The sequence below is a fragment of the Sinohyriopsis cumingii genome, chromosome 1 (assembly GCF_028554795.1).
Source record: "Sinohyriopsis cumingii isolate HCF-2022 chromosome 1, ASM2855479v2, whole genome shotgun sequence".
NCBI classification, from domain to species: domain Eukaryota; kingdom Metazoa; phylum Mollusca; class Bivalvia; order Unionida; family Unionidae; genus Sinohyriopsis; species Sinohyriopsis cumingii.
Window position 1 is genome coordinate 71,195,711 of NC_142961.1, and position 15,243 is coordinate 71,210,953.

The 15,243-nt window shown below is 34.1% G+C and overlaps 1 protein-coding gene across 1 annotated transcript in view; it reads left to right on the forward strand.

Moving 5' to 3' along the window:
• The window catches only part of LOC149807092 (dual specificity testis-specific protein kinase 2-like), a 122,500-nt gene that overhangs the window by 33,171 nt on the left and 74,086 nt on the right, over positions 1 to 15,243 (forward strand). Inside the window, exon 3 of the mRNA XM_089961834.1 lies at positions 9,859 to 9,907. Coding sequence (XP_089817960.1) covers positions 9,859 to 9,907 — 49 coding nt within the window. The remainder of the gene's footprint in view (positions 1 to 9,858; positions 9,908 to 15,243) is intronic.

A 15,243-nucleotide genomic window follows, 5' to 3' on the forward strand; every position in this document is an offset into this window, starting at 1 on the left:
TATATATATATATATATATCACAGAGCCAAACTTTGCCTCAATCTCAAGGAAGACAGACATTCCAACCAAAATGAACATGTATCATGAGCCAAAACTGATAAGATAGATGATCATGTTGCAAAATTGACAGAAAGCGTGCAAATTACAAAATAATGGCAAAAATGGTCAAATCCTTAAAATATAAAATAATGGTGAAAAAAAGGGTCAAATCCTTCCGTAAAAAGGGTCATATCCTTAAAATACCAAAATTGGTATATAATAGGTGAAATCCTTAAAATATATAAGTATGGTTAAAAAAAGGGTCAAATCCTTAAAATGCCAAATTAAAAATCTTATTATTGACATGTCTCAGTAATGTCTGACTTTGTGAATTCACCAGAGGAGTTCCTATGACTATTTGTTTGTCCACAGTGGAGATGGTGTGAATCTGATATCCTATATGGCCAACATGGCAGCCAACTTGAAAATCATGCTGCTGTTACTCCTCCAAAATGGAAGGTTCTACTAACGTAGAGGTTTTCACCAGAAGACTTGTTATAGTGACTTGTTTATCTTAAATTATAATGGTGCTGATCTGATGTCTTTCATAAATCTTTTTATTTTTATAACAACAAACATTAAAACAGAAGAGACATTCAAATGAAACAAATGAAGGCTAAGTGGTTCATTTTTATACTTTTTTTAAAAAAATACTGCAAATGTGCCTCTTTGGCAGTGTACCATGGTAAATGTACTGTTGGGGATCCACACCACAATACATTTTTATCAGTATAGTACAACCTGTTTGTCTCTTATGTAACAATTATATATAGTGAATGGCATGGTTCTCTACCTTGGATGCAGGAGGTCACGGGTTTGAATCCTGATTAAGTCATACCAAGGTCTTATAAAAATGGTACTAACAGCTGCCTCGCTAGGCACTCAGCATTAAGAGGTTAGTGTTAGAACTGGTCGGCCTGGTGTCAGGATAATGTGACTGGGTGGGACATCATGCTCCATGTCTGTGGCGTTTGCCCCAGTGCTAGACATCTTTATAAACTGCCACACTGCAGACATCATACTGATATGACCGAATTTTTTTTAAAGGTACATCAAAAATCTAAATCACTCACAACTAACCTACAAGCAAGTATATACTGTACAATACTTAGTGACATTTTTTTAAATTTTATTTAATCAGAGATATAGATTGTTCATGCATTATGACATTATGATGGGAAGCATGGAGTACACTTCCTAATAGTGAGACTGCCTTATAGTAAAGTGCATAATAGAGTACTCCCTTATTATAACACTATCCATGTGAGCCACTGTATAATGCATTATACTGAGACTAACTTATAATGAATTACTTGTACATGATAAAATACTTATGCATTATAACACTATCCATGGAATCCAGAGTATACCACCTTATGAAGGCCCATAATGTGAGGGATCGCAGTATGTCATTCCTTTTCATTGCATAAAAGGGTTAATCTACATGTTTTGATGATATAATTTTGTTTGAGTGTTTATAGATCAGGCTAGTAAGAGACAATATCAGCCCCTAAGATTACTTCTCTTAGACAAAGCTTAGTGACTGAACAGCTCTGCTGTCAACTTAATCATATCACATTACTGTATTATTTATTCAAGGTGATTATGCAAGCAAAAAAAAACATTTGATAGGAACAGAGTTGTACCAGAGACATGAAATGGGCACGGTCCAGTGGTTAGGTATGTAAGAGTAGATTGTATAGGTCACTGCTACTATTACTTATTCAAAACATCAAGTTTTATGGTAATTGCTAAAAACTAAAGACCCACTGAATAATGGTCCCTCTATGAAGCAAAAAAAAGACCCTTTAATATCAGCAATATAAAACCTGTTGCTATTGCATTGCTGGTACTTTTCTGGTTAGAAAACACCCCAACCATATGATGAGAATTTGGCCTTCCATAAGGATTAAGATTTTAGAACACTAGATTTCCCCTTGGACACTCCACAGATAGGTTGCCTATTTGCATTGTTCTTCATGTTATTTCCAGTTGCAGCCACAGTTGGTAGCTTAAATTCTGCAACATAGAACAATTGGCTTCGCTTTGTATTTGAACTCAGGATTTGAGTTCTCATTTTGTGAGCGTAATTTGTATTGTATTGAATTACCCCTAATAAAAAAATTTCTCTTTCAATTACAAACTCTCAAGCAGTTAGAATTTTGTCTGGTTACATTTGGTATGACCTTGCATTTAGGTTATTATGCTACATTGGTGTTATCGCAACTATTATTGTTGAGAATTTATTTCTAGCTTAGGTAATTATTAGTAAATATCCCTATCCTTGCCAAACTTTGTCTGCAGACTAATACTGATTCTGTTCATTGTTTTATTACAATACCAAATCTTCATAATTCACATTTTCTTTGAATGTGACTTGTGTTATTTGGCTTTTGCTGAATTAGTCATTGCCAGTTCATGAATGGGCTGATGGATATCATTTTTAATTATCTTCATAATTATTTGGTGGCTTCATTTGTTGTGTAAAAAATAAAATTATGTTCCAGTTTAAAATTCTCAAGCTGTTAGCAGTTTGTCTGGTTACATGTGGTATGTCCTTGCATTTAGGTTAATTACTCTACATTGGTGCTGTCATAACTATTTTTGTTGTTGACCCCCCTCTCCATGGAGAGTGAGTTCTGCCCTCCTGTTAGGGATGAGCAGCACCCTGTTTTACATGACAGAGTGAGTCATGCCCACCTCTTAGGAAGGAGTAGTGCCCTCTTTCATCAAGAAGGTCAGAGAGTGAGTTGTGGCTCCCAACTCCCATGAAGAGGGAAGTAGCACCAACTACTTGCCAGCATCTCATTGTGGGTTGGAAGTAAGCCATTACCCTCCTTTCCCTATAAAGGGGGAGCAGTGCCCTATCAGTCTCTGAGGCCCATCTGAGCCTCTCTGATCTGGTGAAAGGTTTAGTACAGGCCTGAGTTGCCTGACTGGTTTTTCACAAGACACCTGGGAATTGACTACATTGGGGATTAGGAATCAGCATATGGATGCTAGACTAGGGAGGGGTTCCAATCAGGACACACACACCCATTTTCTTCCTATAATCTCTCAAAGTTCCTACAAGATGTGGGGCCTTCTGTAGCATAGAAGCGATTCACCTTTTCCCTGCATGCAGCCATGGCTGTCAGGACCTTGGTCACATTTATAGAGTGATTCTGGAGCCAGGGTCCTGCATGTTGAGCAGTGGATACTTTAAGCCTGAAGTGGGATTGTGCTGTTTGTTTGCACTTTCCCATCATTCAGCATCATCCCTCTGGTTCTTCACAAGTAAGGTTCTCCACTGATGAGTTCATTTTGGTAGCCGCCAGTGACCCCAGTAATCATAGTTCAGTGATCTTCTTGTCATGTTGCTGGACCATCCAAGAATATTACCCATGAGGTGGGACCTCCCTCTTGTCATGGCATCAGGGCTTTCTCCCATGCAAAAGCTGGCAAGTTTTTTCTCATCTTATCTTGAGAGGAAAACCCTATTACATGTCTAGTTGGCCCTAAAAAAGATGGTGCTGAAAATCTTGTTATTGCTACTTCCCTTCAATGAAAAGTAATATTGTCTAAGGATTTGCACTAGAAGACTTCTTATGATATTGGTCCTAAATCAAAATGGTGCTGCTTGCACATCCAATATAGCCACCACACTGGCCTTCTATAAACTCTTCTGATCGCTACTCCTCCAGACCTATAGTTACATCACCATGGGGATTTTACTGAATGACTTAACAATGTCTGGTTGGTCCTAGATGAAAAAGGTGCTGTTCATACATCCAATTAGGATACTACAGTGGACATTTTTTTTTGAAAATCTTATCACTTCATCTCCTGAATGAGAATTCTTATGTTATCTAGTTGGTTGTAAATGAAAATGATGTGATCTGACATTTGATATGTCCACTACAGTGGCCAGCTTTAAAACACTGTTATGACCACTTTTCCCAGATAGACTTATTGTGATGTTTTGTTGGTCCTAAATGGAAATGGTGCCAGTCTGATACTGAATATGGCCACCATGGTAACCATGTTGAAAATCTTACTGTTCCCCTTCTTAAACAGTCATATCAGCATCGGGTTTCCAAGATGTCTTCTTGGTTCAGAATGAAAATCTGATATGCAATTTATCCACCACAGCAGCTAATTTGAAGATCTTGTTATAGCTGAAGAATGGCAGAGATGGTTCAAACACAAAGTATGTAATGATGTTCCCTCTTGTTAAAAGGGGGTGGTTGATTAGATTTGGTTGTCATTATCTAGAGGATGACTTCCCTCAATTTTATTGCCCGGTGTGAGTGGATAGATAGAACATCAACAGAGAACTGAGCATAACTATTGAGAAGAAATATGGCAATAAGAGCCCCCTTTAGACAAGAGAATAACAATTTAATCAATGACAAACTAATAGTGTCAGATTCAATTTAAGTAAATTTATGTTACAGAATTTCAATAGCAGTATTTTATTATGAATTCATTTCATCATGATAACAAGAGTGGTGAAACGAGCACAATGTCCACACCTGATCTGCATCACCTAGCGTTGTTTTCTGTCTCCTTGAATCCCACATGTTCCGGCCTTCACGTGTATACATTTGATCTTTCTTGATCCTTCTATCCTAACGGTTTAATCTCTTATCCAGACTTCCATCTTTCAGACTGTTCCAGAGAGCTGTTTCCCTGATTGACAAGATTACCACTCAGTCTCTGTTTATATCATATTCTATATTATATCATATTCTATATGTATATAAAATTCTCTCACTTTTTTTACTCAGAAAGCATAAAATAGCTATCTAAACACTGCAGAAATTCTGACATAAGGTGACCTTAATGGTTAATGGCCCTTACAAATTTAGACTGTATTTTGAGTAAGGTACAATCGTTATCTCTAGTTACAAATGAGCCCTGTAATGTACATCTAAGTCTGTCCTAATTCGATAGGCCATCACCCTTGCTTCACAGTTACTGACCATAAATTAACATGTCAGCGGTGCATATAAACAAACATTCCTGTATCTCTCTGTTTACGCTACCACATGACTCCTTAGACATCCAACCTAGTCAGTTCCACTCAATAAGATACATGTTATTGATTACTATTGCATAAGACTCACTAGCTTCTAGTTCATGGCAATCCCTAACCTGCAAGATTCTTGAATCATTAAAAATCAGATTTAGATATGCATTTGTCTATAAGTCATGATAATCAGTATCATCTTAACAGACAAAGGAAATTAATTCATATAACCCTGAGAAATCATACATATCTGAAAATTTGGATCACATGCAATAAGTCAGTTGTATCAATGAACTAGTAACTATAAAATTAAAGAAATAAATTGCATAAACAACTCTAGCATTTCAACAGATTTCCATGAAATTGAATAAATTATGCATATTATGGAACCTAGACATATCAAATCCATTTGCATAAAACAAAATAAACAAAATAGAAAATTGCATGAAAAATTAAAATTTGCGTACCTTAATGCTGTTCTTTCCAAGAAAATGTGCGGCCTAGCACTAAAGGCCTGTCTTTGCCTACAAGACAGCCTGACTTGTCTTAATGAGGAAGAAGTACATTTTAGTTTTTTCTGAAGTCAAACGAGTCTTGCTTCTCTTGCAAGAAAAATCTCAGACAGGAAATTCACCCAAAGTCATTACTTTAAATTCAACATTTCTTCCAGGGTGTACCCCTTAAGTTAAACTAACCAATCGTAATCAGTTTTTCCTAATTTTTAACCTAGAATCTGAGAAATACTACGCATACCAACTTCCTTTTGTTAAATGACTATTCAACAGGGCATTCCCAATAAGCAGATATGGTCGGCATCTTAATGTTTACTTTCCCAGGACAGCTTTGCGATGCCCAGATCAATTCCAAATTTGCCACAAATGCTGGCCTCTCCTTCTTCCATGAAATTTAACATGGGTGAAAAGGTTGAAGTGACCCTTCACATAAAATCTTGCTGGCTTGACTGTGCTAAAATTTTAATGCACAATGACTTCAATTTTAAGGTCCAGTACTTATTCAAAATTTGACATATTATAAAGTAGTTTAAAGGAAGAAATGGTCTGGTCTTAACTTCCTGGAAATCATTTTCAGCCATTTGAATGTCAGTCCCATCAAGGGATTCATGTTCATATCCTTGATATAAGGTGGATCATATAATGTTATTATTTCGTTCATCTGTCCAGCCATCTTTTAACAGTTTTGTTTCTACACAATCTGAATTGTTCACAATATATTCACAGGATTACTGACACTTAATGATCTTTAATGAGATCAAATCTTAACAATGGCTCTTTTTATTTTGTACAGATGTAAATCCTTCCTACAGATAATTGATGCAATACACAATCGGTAGGGGTCAAACTATATTCCTATGCCACATATCATTATGATTCATGATATACAGCCTACGAGTAAAGCATTGAATTAAATGTCAGCATGTATTAAAGATGGCTTTTAGTATGTGTTAATATCGTTTTTAATGGTTAACAAATGTATTGCCCACTTAAGCAATAGCGCTACAAAGTTTATCAAGCTTTGTTAACATGTAAATAGTATACAGTAGAGTTACCAGTATATTTGGTTTACCACTTTTTTTTCTGTTGGCACATATTGTGGTTCTTTTTCACTGTAAAGATACTTTGGTAGTTTCCATCAGTAAGGAATGTACGAAAATTGCAGAGTAATCTTATTTCATTTTTAATGATATTAACAGCATGTCATCATTTTTCATGACTATAAAATCTTGTCATTTGTTTTACTGAAAGGTTGTATCTGTCATAGTTTAATTTTGAATATTACAAATATAAATATTTATGACCTTTAATCACATGTTTGACACATGACACATATGCCAACATGGTGGCCATATGTAGTGTTGTGAATGTTATTCAGGTCAAATCCAAGTTTTGGAAAAATTTGGGATTTTTTAAAATTAAAATAATTTTTTTTACTATCATATGTTTATATGTCATTTAAATGTATTCCTTTATAAGACTGCCCAAAAAAGTGTTAGGCCCATTCCCCAAAACATCAAATCATTGGTCCCTTATATAATTTCGGTATACTGTGGTACATAGACTCAGTGATTATTTTGTGAATATAAACAAGAAACTTGTGGATCTCACAGCTCATAAAAGATTTCCTCAAAACTTTGGAAAAAAGAGTGCTTAGGAATACCTAAAATAAGTCTTGAATTCATTTTAAGTGAATTAGACCAACTTGATGGCAAAACAGCTACAGGTCTAGATAATGTAAGTGCTACATTCCTAAAACTCCCATCTCAAAGGACGACACCTTACTTATGTATATCTTCAATCTAAGTATTTTCTCAGATATTTTTTCAAAGGCTCAAACTGGCAAAAGTAAATCCAATACATAAAAAGGGAGATCTTTCAGATATGAATAACTACAGACATATATCAGTTTTCAGAGATATTATAAAGACATATTTGTAATGAATATAGACACTACCTGGAATCTTTTAATTGACTACATTCATGACAATCAGGCTTCCATGAAGGGCATTGAACATGCCAGACTAAACTAACTAGAATGGTGGATGATTGGTTAACAGCAGTAGATCAAGGTAACCTTGTACGTAAAGTGAATCTTGTTACAAGGTTTTTGACCTTGTAAATCACAACATCCTGCAGGAAAAGCTCAGCATGTATCATGAAAACTTGGTTTCAAACCTGTCTTAAAGGCAGACAACAAAATGTTTCTGTTTTAAATAAACTTTAAGATAAGAAACTGGTGAAGTCTGACTGTTTCACAAGGATCATTTCTTGGACCATTACACATTCTGCTGTGCATCAATGATTTACCATATCACACTGAGCTATCCTACACCTACATGTTTGCAAATGACACAACTTATATAACACTGGATCAACAGGCGATGAGATTAGCACAGAATTAAATCAAGATTTGTTTTATAAAAATAACTGGTGTGAACACAGTGGTGTGAAGATAAATACAGCTAAATCAAAGGCAGTTATCATTGGTAGTTGAGCAAGAGTAAAAGCTTTCAAAGAAGTGATAAAAAGAATGGAAAAAGAACAGTCTTAAAATTAAAAACTATTTGGCATCAAGATATTATCTTGTGCTGTAAAATACAAGAAGATAAAGTCATTCAAATATTGACTCGCTGCTTTATCCCTTGAACAGAATGAAATCTCATCTCCTTCAAGAACAGAAACATATTCTACAATGCATTTATCATGCCACACCTAGAATATTGTTGTTCTGTCTTGGGTAATGGTAGTACAGAAAATCAAGAAAGATACTGAAATTTCAGTTTCTGGAGCAAATCCTATGTTAGGTGACTTGTAAATCCATGTGAAATAGCACAACCATCTGTCCCATGGCCATTTTGAATTTCGCACTAGATATGGCTGTTACCAATTGCCAGTATGTGTCTAAAGAATATGCAGGTTTTTTCTGGAAAGATTTGCATGCTGCAAAATTGCACATTTTAATGAACAGGTGACATCAGACCCACATATTGTCCATCAGGATCAGCACAGATTTATGGGATTGATTTATCGGACAAGTATGAATCCTGTATGTACCTGTGTGCATATTTTATTGTTGCAGTTTATCAATTCTCTAGTTTGTTTCTAGTTTTTAATAGCATTTGTTGTCTAAAGGACACTTTATCTTGTAAAAACTGTGCCTTATATATATATATATATATATATATATATATATATATATATATATATATACACACACACACACACACATACATACATACATATATATTAACACACACACATATGTAATTGTAGAAAGCCTGATGGAAGATGGGTAAGTTGACTAAATGAGTGTTGTTGTTGTTATTATTATTATTATTATTATTATCATCACTGTATGTTCAGTATACTTTGTGGTACCCAGCTCTAATAAAAATGCCATGTAATCAAAATGTTTTTTTTTGCTATATGCTTTTTACCAATTATTATGACTAATTTAGTTTGTAAGACATGTCTTTGGTGTTTATATGACAAATTAGGTAAAATATCTTTTTGATGTTTATGATATTGTATCCCACTGTTACATATTGGTACATAATAAAAAATGGACATTGCAGCCATTTGTACTTCCTGGACCTGCATAAAAGATGCTTTCCTAAGATATACAGTGAACACAGAACTGTGCTGTGGCATTTAAAGTTGAAACAGTGTTTCTTCAAAATAAAATGTTAATGCAAAAGGTCCTGTTAACAAACATTTTTTCAAAGGTAAATAATGCTGTGTTTGAAGTTTGTGTAAACATTGTCAGTAAACTAGCCTGATATGTAATGTGTCATACAACGAATTCTCTTTAACTAATTCCTAGCCAAGATATGTAGAAATCATACATATTTTAAGAAAGGAATTGAGAAACAAAAATGTTTCTGCCAAGCAGTCTAGTTAAGCAGAAATGTGGAAATATATCATATAATTGGAACTAGTAGTTAACTGCATTATTGACAGCTACATGTATGTTTCTTTACATGGTTACTGATTTTGTAAAAATTTAAGCCATTTACACATGTAAACATGGCAGCCTTATTATGCAATACTGCATACATGCAAAATATCCAAATATGCAAACTCACTTTAATTGTTAGGCATTTAAAATGAATCTAGATTGTATAGAAAAAAACATGCCATCATATTTCTCTAATTATGCAGTATGCAGAAAGGCAAATTCTTTATAAATTTCTTTGGCAGAAGTTCATCTTTTATTATTAGCCACTCAGTATATGTATTATCGATGATTTGTGTGTTGCAGATCCATTAAATGGCTGTTATCTTCCTTTCAGGTTCATGGGTGTCTGTGTTCATGAAGGTCAGCTTCAAGCACTAACAGAGGTAAGATATTAAGGAAACTAATCTATCTTTACGCCTTCTTTTCCTGGTCACAATATACCATTTATACTAGCTTATAAGTCGAGTCCAACTGCAAACAACAAAGATCCTGATCTGCCATAGCATAATACACTTGCAAACCAGGCTTATGTTGTTTGTTCTACTGATTACTCTGAACAAACTGCAAAGACCCAGATCTACTGGCACATTATGCAACAGCAGATCTGGGCCTGTGAGATTTGTAGTTAGCCTTGACTTATAAGTAAATATATATGGTAGTATGTCACCATATTACTATTTATCTAGTGATTCTCCATTTTTGATAAACCATTTTTAGTTGACCTGACTAATAGGTCAAGTGAGCTTATGGTAAGGCCCTAGTTGTGTCGTATGTTGTGTGCACTCTGCATTTGGCTATGAACAATTTATTGTAACCAATTTGGAATCTATATCTGATTTCTATCACACTTGGAATATGGGTTCTATCATCAGAATCTTGGACAAGCTCAATAATAAGCAAGAACCATGCATATTAATGATGTGATCTTGAACTTGATTGGCTAACCTTATTACCAAGGGAGGGCATATTTCTTATCCAAGTTTGTCAACTTAAAATTTATGCTTGCATTATTAAGATCGGGGGTGATCTGTGTATATTAATGAGGTGATCTTGCATCTGGTTGGTTGAGCTTATTATCATCCAACAAGTCATAATTATGTTCTGATTTAGATCAAAATTGGAATAAGGTCTTACATTGTCAAGATATTAAACAATATTGAAAGTGATCTTGCATCTGATTGGCTGAGTTTACTACCACTCTTGTAGTCATGTTTTGATTTGATTTACATAAGACATAAGATACAGGTTTGTTATGTATATCTTTCTTTCATGTACAGTGGAGCCTCGTTAATCCGGACACATTCGTTCCCAGCGAATATGTCCGGATTAACGAGTTTTCCGGATAATTGAATCATGCACATTTTTTATTTTACGATATCATCACACCGTATATATGTACATGTATATGCTAGCTTTAAATGTAATGTACTGTATATTCAATAATGGTTGAAATAAATTAATGATACATCTATTAATTTGTGTTTATTTCACATTATTATAACATGTGCTTGTACATACATATACAGTAAATAGAAGTTTAGACAATTAACACATCGAACACATCACACTATGTTCATGTACATGTATGTACTGTACATACATTTATTATGTCAGTTTCCTGAAGAAGTCTGTAACCTTTGTTTGCCTGGATTCTTTGAAACCCTATACTGTCCACAGCTTAAAAATGTCAACTGTATTTGCACAGCAAACAATATACTGTTATTGTTACATACAGTTGGTAAACAACAAAGAGGCTTAATGACACTTTTAATTTATTTACCATATGTTATGTCAAAAAGCGTGGACGATTTGATCCCAGTGTGTTTATTTAATTATTAACACCCCTGTCAGCGACTAGTTAAAACAGACATTGTTTATACAATCGCTGGTTACAATATGGTCGCGCTACTTAGTTATTGATAGTGGCCATAGATTCTCAAGGGCTTCACTACTGTGTTTTATGTATTATTCTTCTGATTGTATTTTTACATATGATTTTTCGAATTTTCTTATTTTTGGACAGATTATTTCCGGATTATCGAGACAAGTTTTAATGTAATTTTACATTTTGGTCCCCGATTTTGATTTCCGGATCTGGAACGCGGATTTCTTGATTAACGGAGCAAATTAACGTTTAGGAATTCCATTCCCTTTGAATTATGTCCGGATAGCGAGGTTTCCGGATAAACAGAGTCCGGATTAACGAGGCTCCACTGTATATTATATATTATAAATAATAGTTTCTTTTGAGAGTCATTTACTTATGGCATATTTAACTCAAAGATCCTATGAGTTTTATACTTTTAAGATGAATCATGTATAATGCTTACTGTTTCATTCATAAAATTCCATGGGTGATGTGAATGGGGGTCATGCATGTTTCTGAAAACGGCTCATAACTGACTTTGATTAGCCAATTTGAATCAGCTGATTTGTTGACTTTGAAAAAGACAGGATGATTCATTGAAAAGTTTGGTATAAGCAGTCTGACAATAATGCATTATCGTTCTATATAAAAGAAAATTGATGTGTAAATCACCATTCATAAAGTTTGACTGGTCTTATAAGGAGTTTGAGGAGATTTATTCATTTACGATAATTTGTTGGAGTTGCATTGCATTGAACATTCATTTTAAAGGATATTTGGATACGAATATAATAGTTTTACTGGATTATTTTGAATGTGATTAAAAGGACATTAGGATATTTATATAAAAGTATTCAGGGACTATTTGGATTATTTTGGATTTACTGTGAATTCACTTAAAGACCTTTGTATTTAAACCATATAAAATTTTCTGTACTGTTGAAGCATCAGTCCATCAGTTATTATTCTGAATACTTTTGGAACCTAATTGGATTGCATTTGAACTATTGGTATTGATAGAACATATTAGAAAATAGGAATTGATTCACTATACTGTAAGTTATTTTTAATTATTTCACTTTGTATTTTAGGAAATAAATTAATATTTCAAACTTTACAAAACTTGTTGGATTGCTTCTGTGTCACATAGTTAAGCATCTATATTTGTAAGAGGCTTTAATTATGAGATACCTGGATCTGATTAGCAGAGTTTGTTATCTTTCTAAATCTAAATGCTATATTACTCATCCAGTCTTCTTAAAATGGGTTTATATCATCAAGATCTTGGATTATGAGTGAGATACTAAGAATATTAATTATGCCATTATTTTTAGAACAGATTTCAATCAGACTAATAAAATAGGTTAATTGGTATTGTATAAAGTTTGGGAGATTGGTTTGTTTTCTACATAAGTATATTTTGTGAAATGGTCAACTTATTATGGTATGGAAGTCGATTTAGCAATATCAGACCCATTTGTGACTCACTTTTATTTTATGACTACTAGTGTTATCAATTACTATTTAGTATTTTTCTTTGTTATTTTGAAATTTTTATCTCCCCCAAATTTGGAGGGTAGGGGGACACAGTGTACCATTCCCTTGTGATACAAGGTGCAACAATGTTTTAGATTTGTACACATGATGTCAATCTGCCATGAAATATGGCCCCATTATAAAAATTGAAACCCCTTTAAATGACTTCCTGAATGAATATAAATACAGAGAATGTCTTGCTAAAACACATATGTCTTGGTCCACCGGGTGCCATTATGTTACATGATGTATTGTGCAATATCAGGGCAAGTCATCTGAAGAAAATATTGCATACGTATATAATAAGCTATGCAAGGGTGGGACTGGAAGCAAAAACTATGGTTTTCATTGATGTGGTTTACCAACTTAAACTGATGAATATTCAATGAGAACTAAAGAAAATGCAGTATTCAATTTTTTTACACACATTTGGTATGTATATGTATAAGAAAATGAGCAACTGAATAAGCAGTACAGGTGTGCTCACCAGCTGGCAATGTCTGAATTCATTGCATATATTTAATCTAAAAATAATGAAGGACAGTTAACATATTTACATTTCAGAGATCTAACATTTTTGTGTTAGATTCCATTTAATTGAGAATATTTAATTCCTTGCTTGAAAATCATACAAACTTGTGAAATGCTATATACATAGTACCATTATATCTCGTACCACTTTTTTAGGGATAGTAATTGGGGATAGAGTTTGTTTTCCAAAACACCCATTGATTTTTAGCAGCAGGCTACACATTGCATGAGGGCAGGCTCTGTTTTGTGATATTTATTTAGCTCTACTGGTCATCGACCAGAGGAGCTTATGGGATAGCTTGTTGTCCATTGTCTATTGTCTGTTATCCATTAGCATAGGTTTGTTTTGGCAACTCCTAAAATATATGGAGGATTGCCATGGAGTTTTACATCACAAGAACTAAGTGAAAATGGTGCTATATGGACATTTGATATGGCAGCCAGCTTGGTAACTACTCCCCCTGAAAAGATCATCATTTTGACTATGCATTTTCACAAAAAGCTTCATCTGATCTCCTGTTTGTCCTAAATTAAAACGGTGCTGACCTGATCTCCAAGATTACTACCTTGACAGAAATTCTTACTGCTATTCCTCCTAATGGAGAGAAACTGATGTGAGATTTAAACAAAACACTTCTTAAAAATGTCTTGATGGTCTTAACTGAAAAATGTGCTGATATAATGTTCAATATGATCACCAGCTTGAAAGTCTTATTGCTGATTTTCCCAAATAAAAAGTCATATTGACATGGGATTTTCACTTGAATTCTTATGGTTTTTAGCTGGTCTTTAGTGAAAAAGATGCTGATATTACATTTAATTTGGCCGTGGTGATTTTCTATCTTGAAAATCTTGTTATTAGTACTTTTTTTTAACTGTAACAGGTAAAAACAGGTAATCCAAGAATGTCAGAAATAGTTTAACTTTGTTTTACTGGAAATTCTTTTTAGCCAGTAGAGTATTAGCCCCTTCGAGGGACACTTATTTGGCTATTTATAAGGTCAAGTGAGCTTATCTTACAGCACTGCATCTCTAGTGTGATATCTCTAATGATCCCATTAACATTGTCTCTTTTCACCTTTTCATAAACCACTGGACCAATTTCAGCCAAACTTGTCAGAGAGCATCGTGGCATAACGTTCTATCAGAGTTGTATACATAGTGTTAATCTACCATCAGATATGGCCACTGTTACAAAATATTAAAAAATTAAATGACTGCTTTGCAAAAACTGCTCAAAACAATTTGACAAAATGTGATAGAAAGGATCCCCACAAAAGGGTCTATAAATTTGTTTGTGCTTACTTGGCTGTTAGGGCAAGTGAGGTTATGGTATGTTGAGCTGTCAGAGAGTATCTAAGTACTTGGATGCCCACCCCTACCTGATTTATATCATTCAGTCACATAAATTCACACAATTCTCTCAAACTTGTATCAAAAAACAGTAATGACTGAAATTCCTAGAATAAATGAGTTATATAACATTCAAGACAAATGAATGCAAACAGTTATCTTGTGAAATCATGAAAGGAAAATGTATCTATGAATTTAAAACAAATAAATTCAAACAAATACTTACAAACTCATGCCATGAAAATTTCATGAGATTGAGACAAACCTTGTGTGTCAGAGACTCTGTCACTTCTACATAGCAGAATCTATCTTTACCTTTTAAGTTTATGTCCTGCAAACATCCAGACACATGTCCCTTGGAGACTATTAATGAGAAAGTACTTTCTACTGATACTGGAGCCTAGAACTTCTTGCCTTCTCAAAGAAACTTAT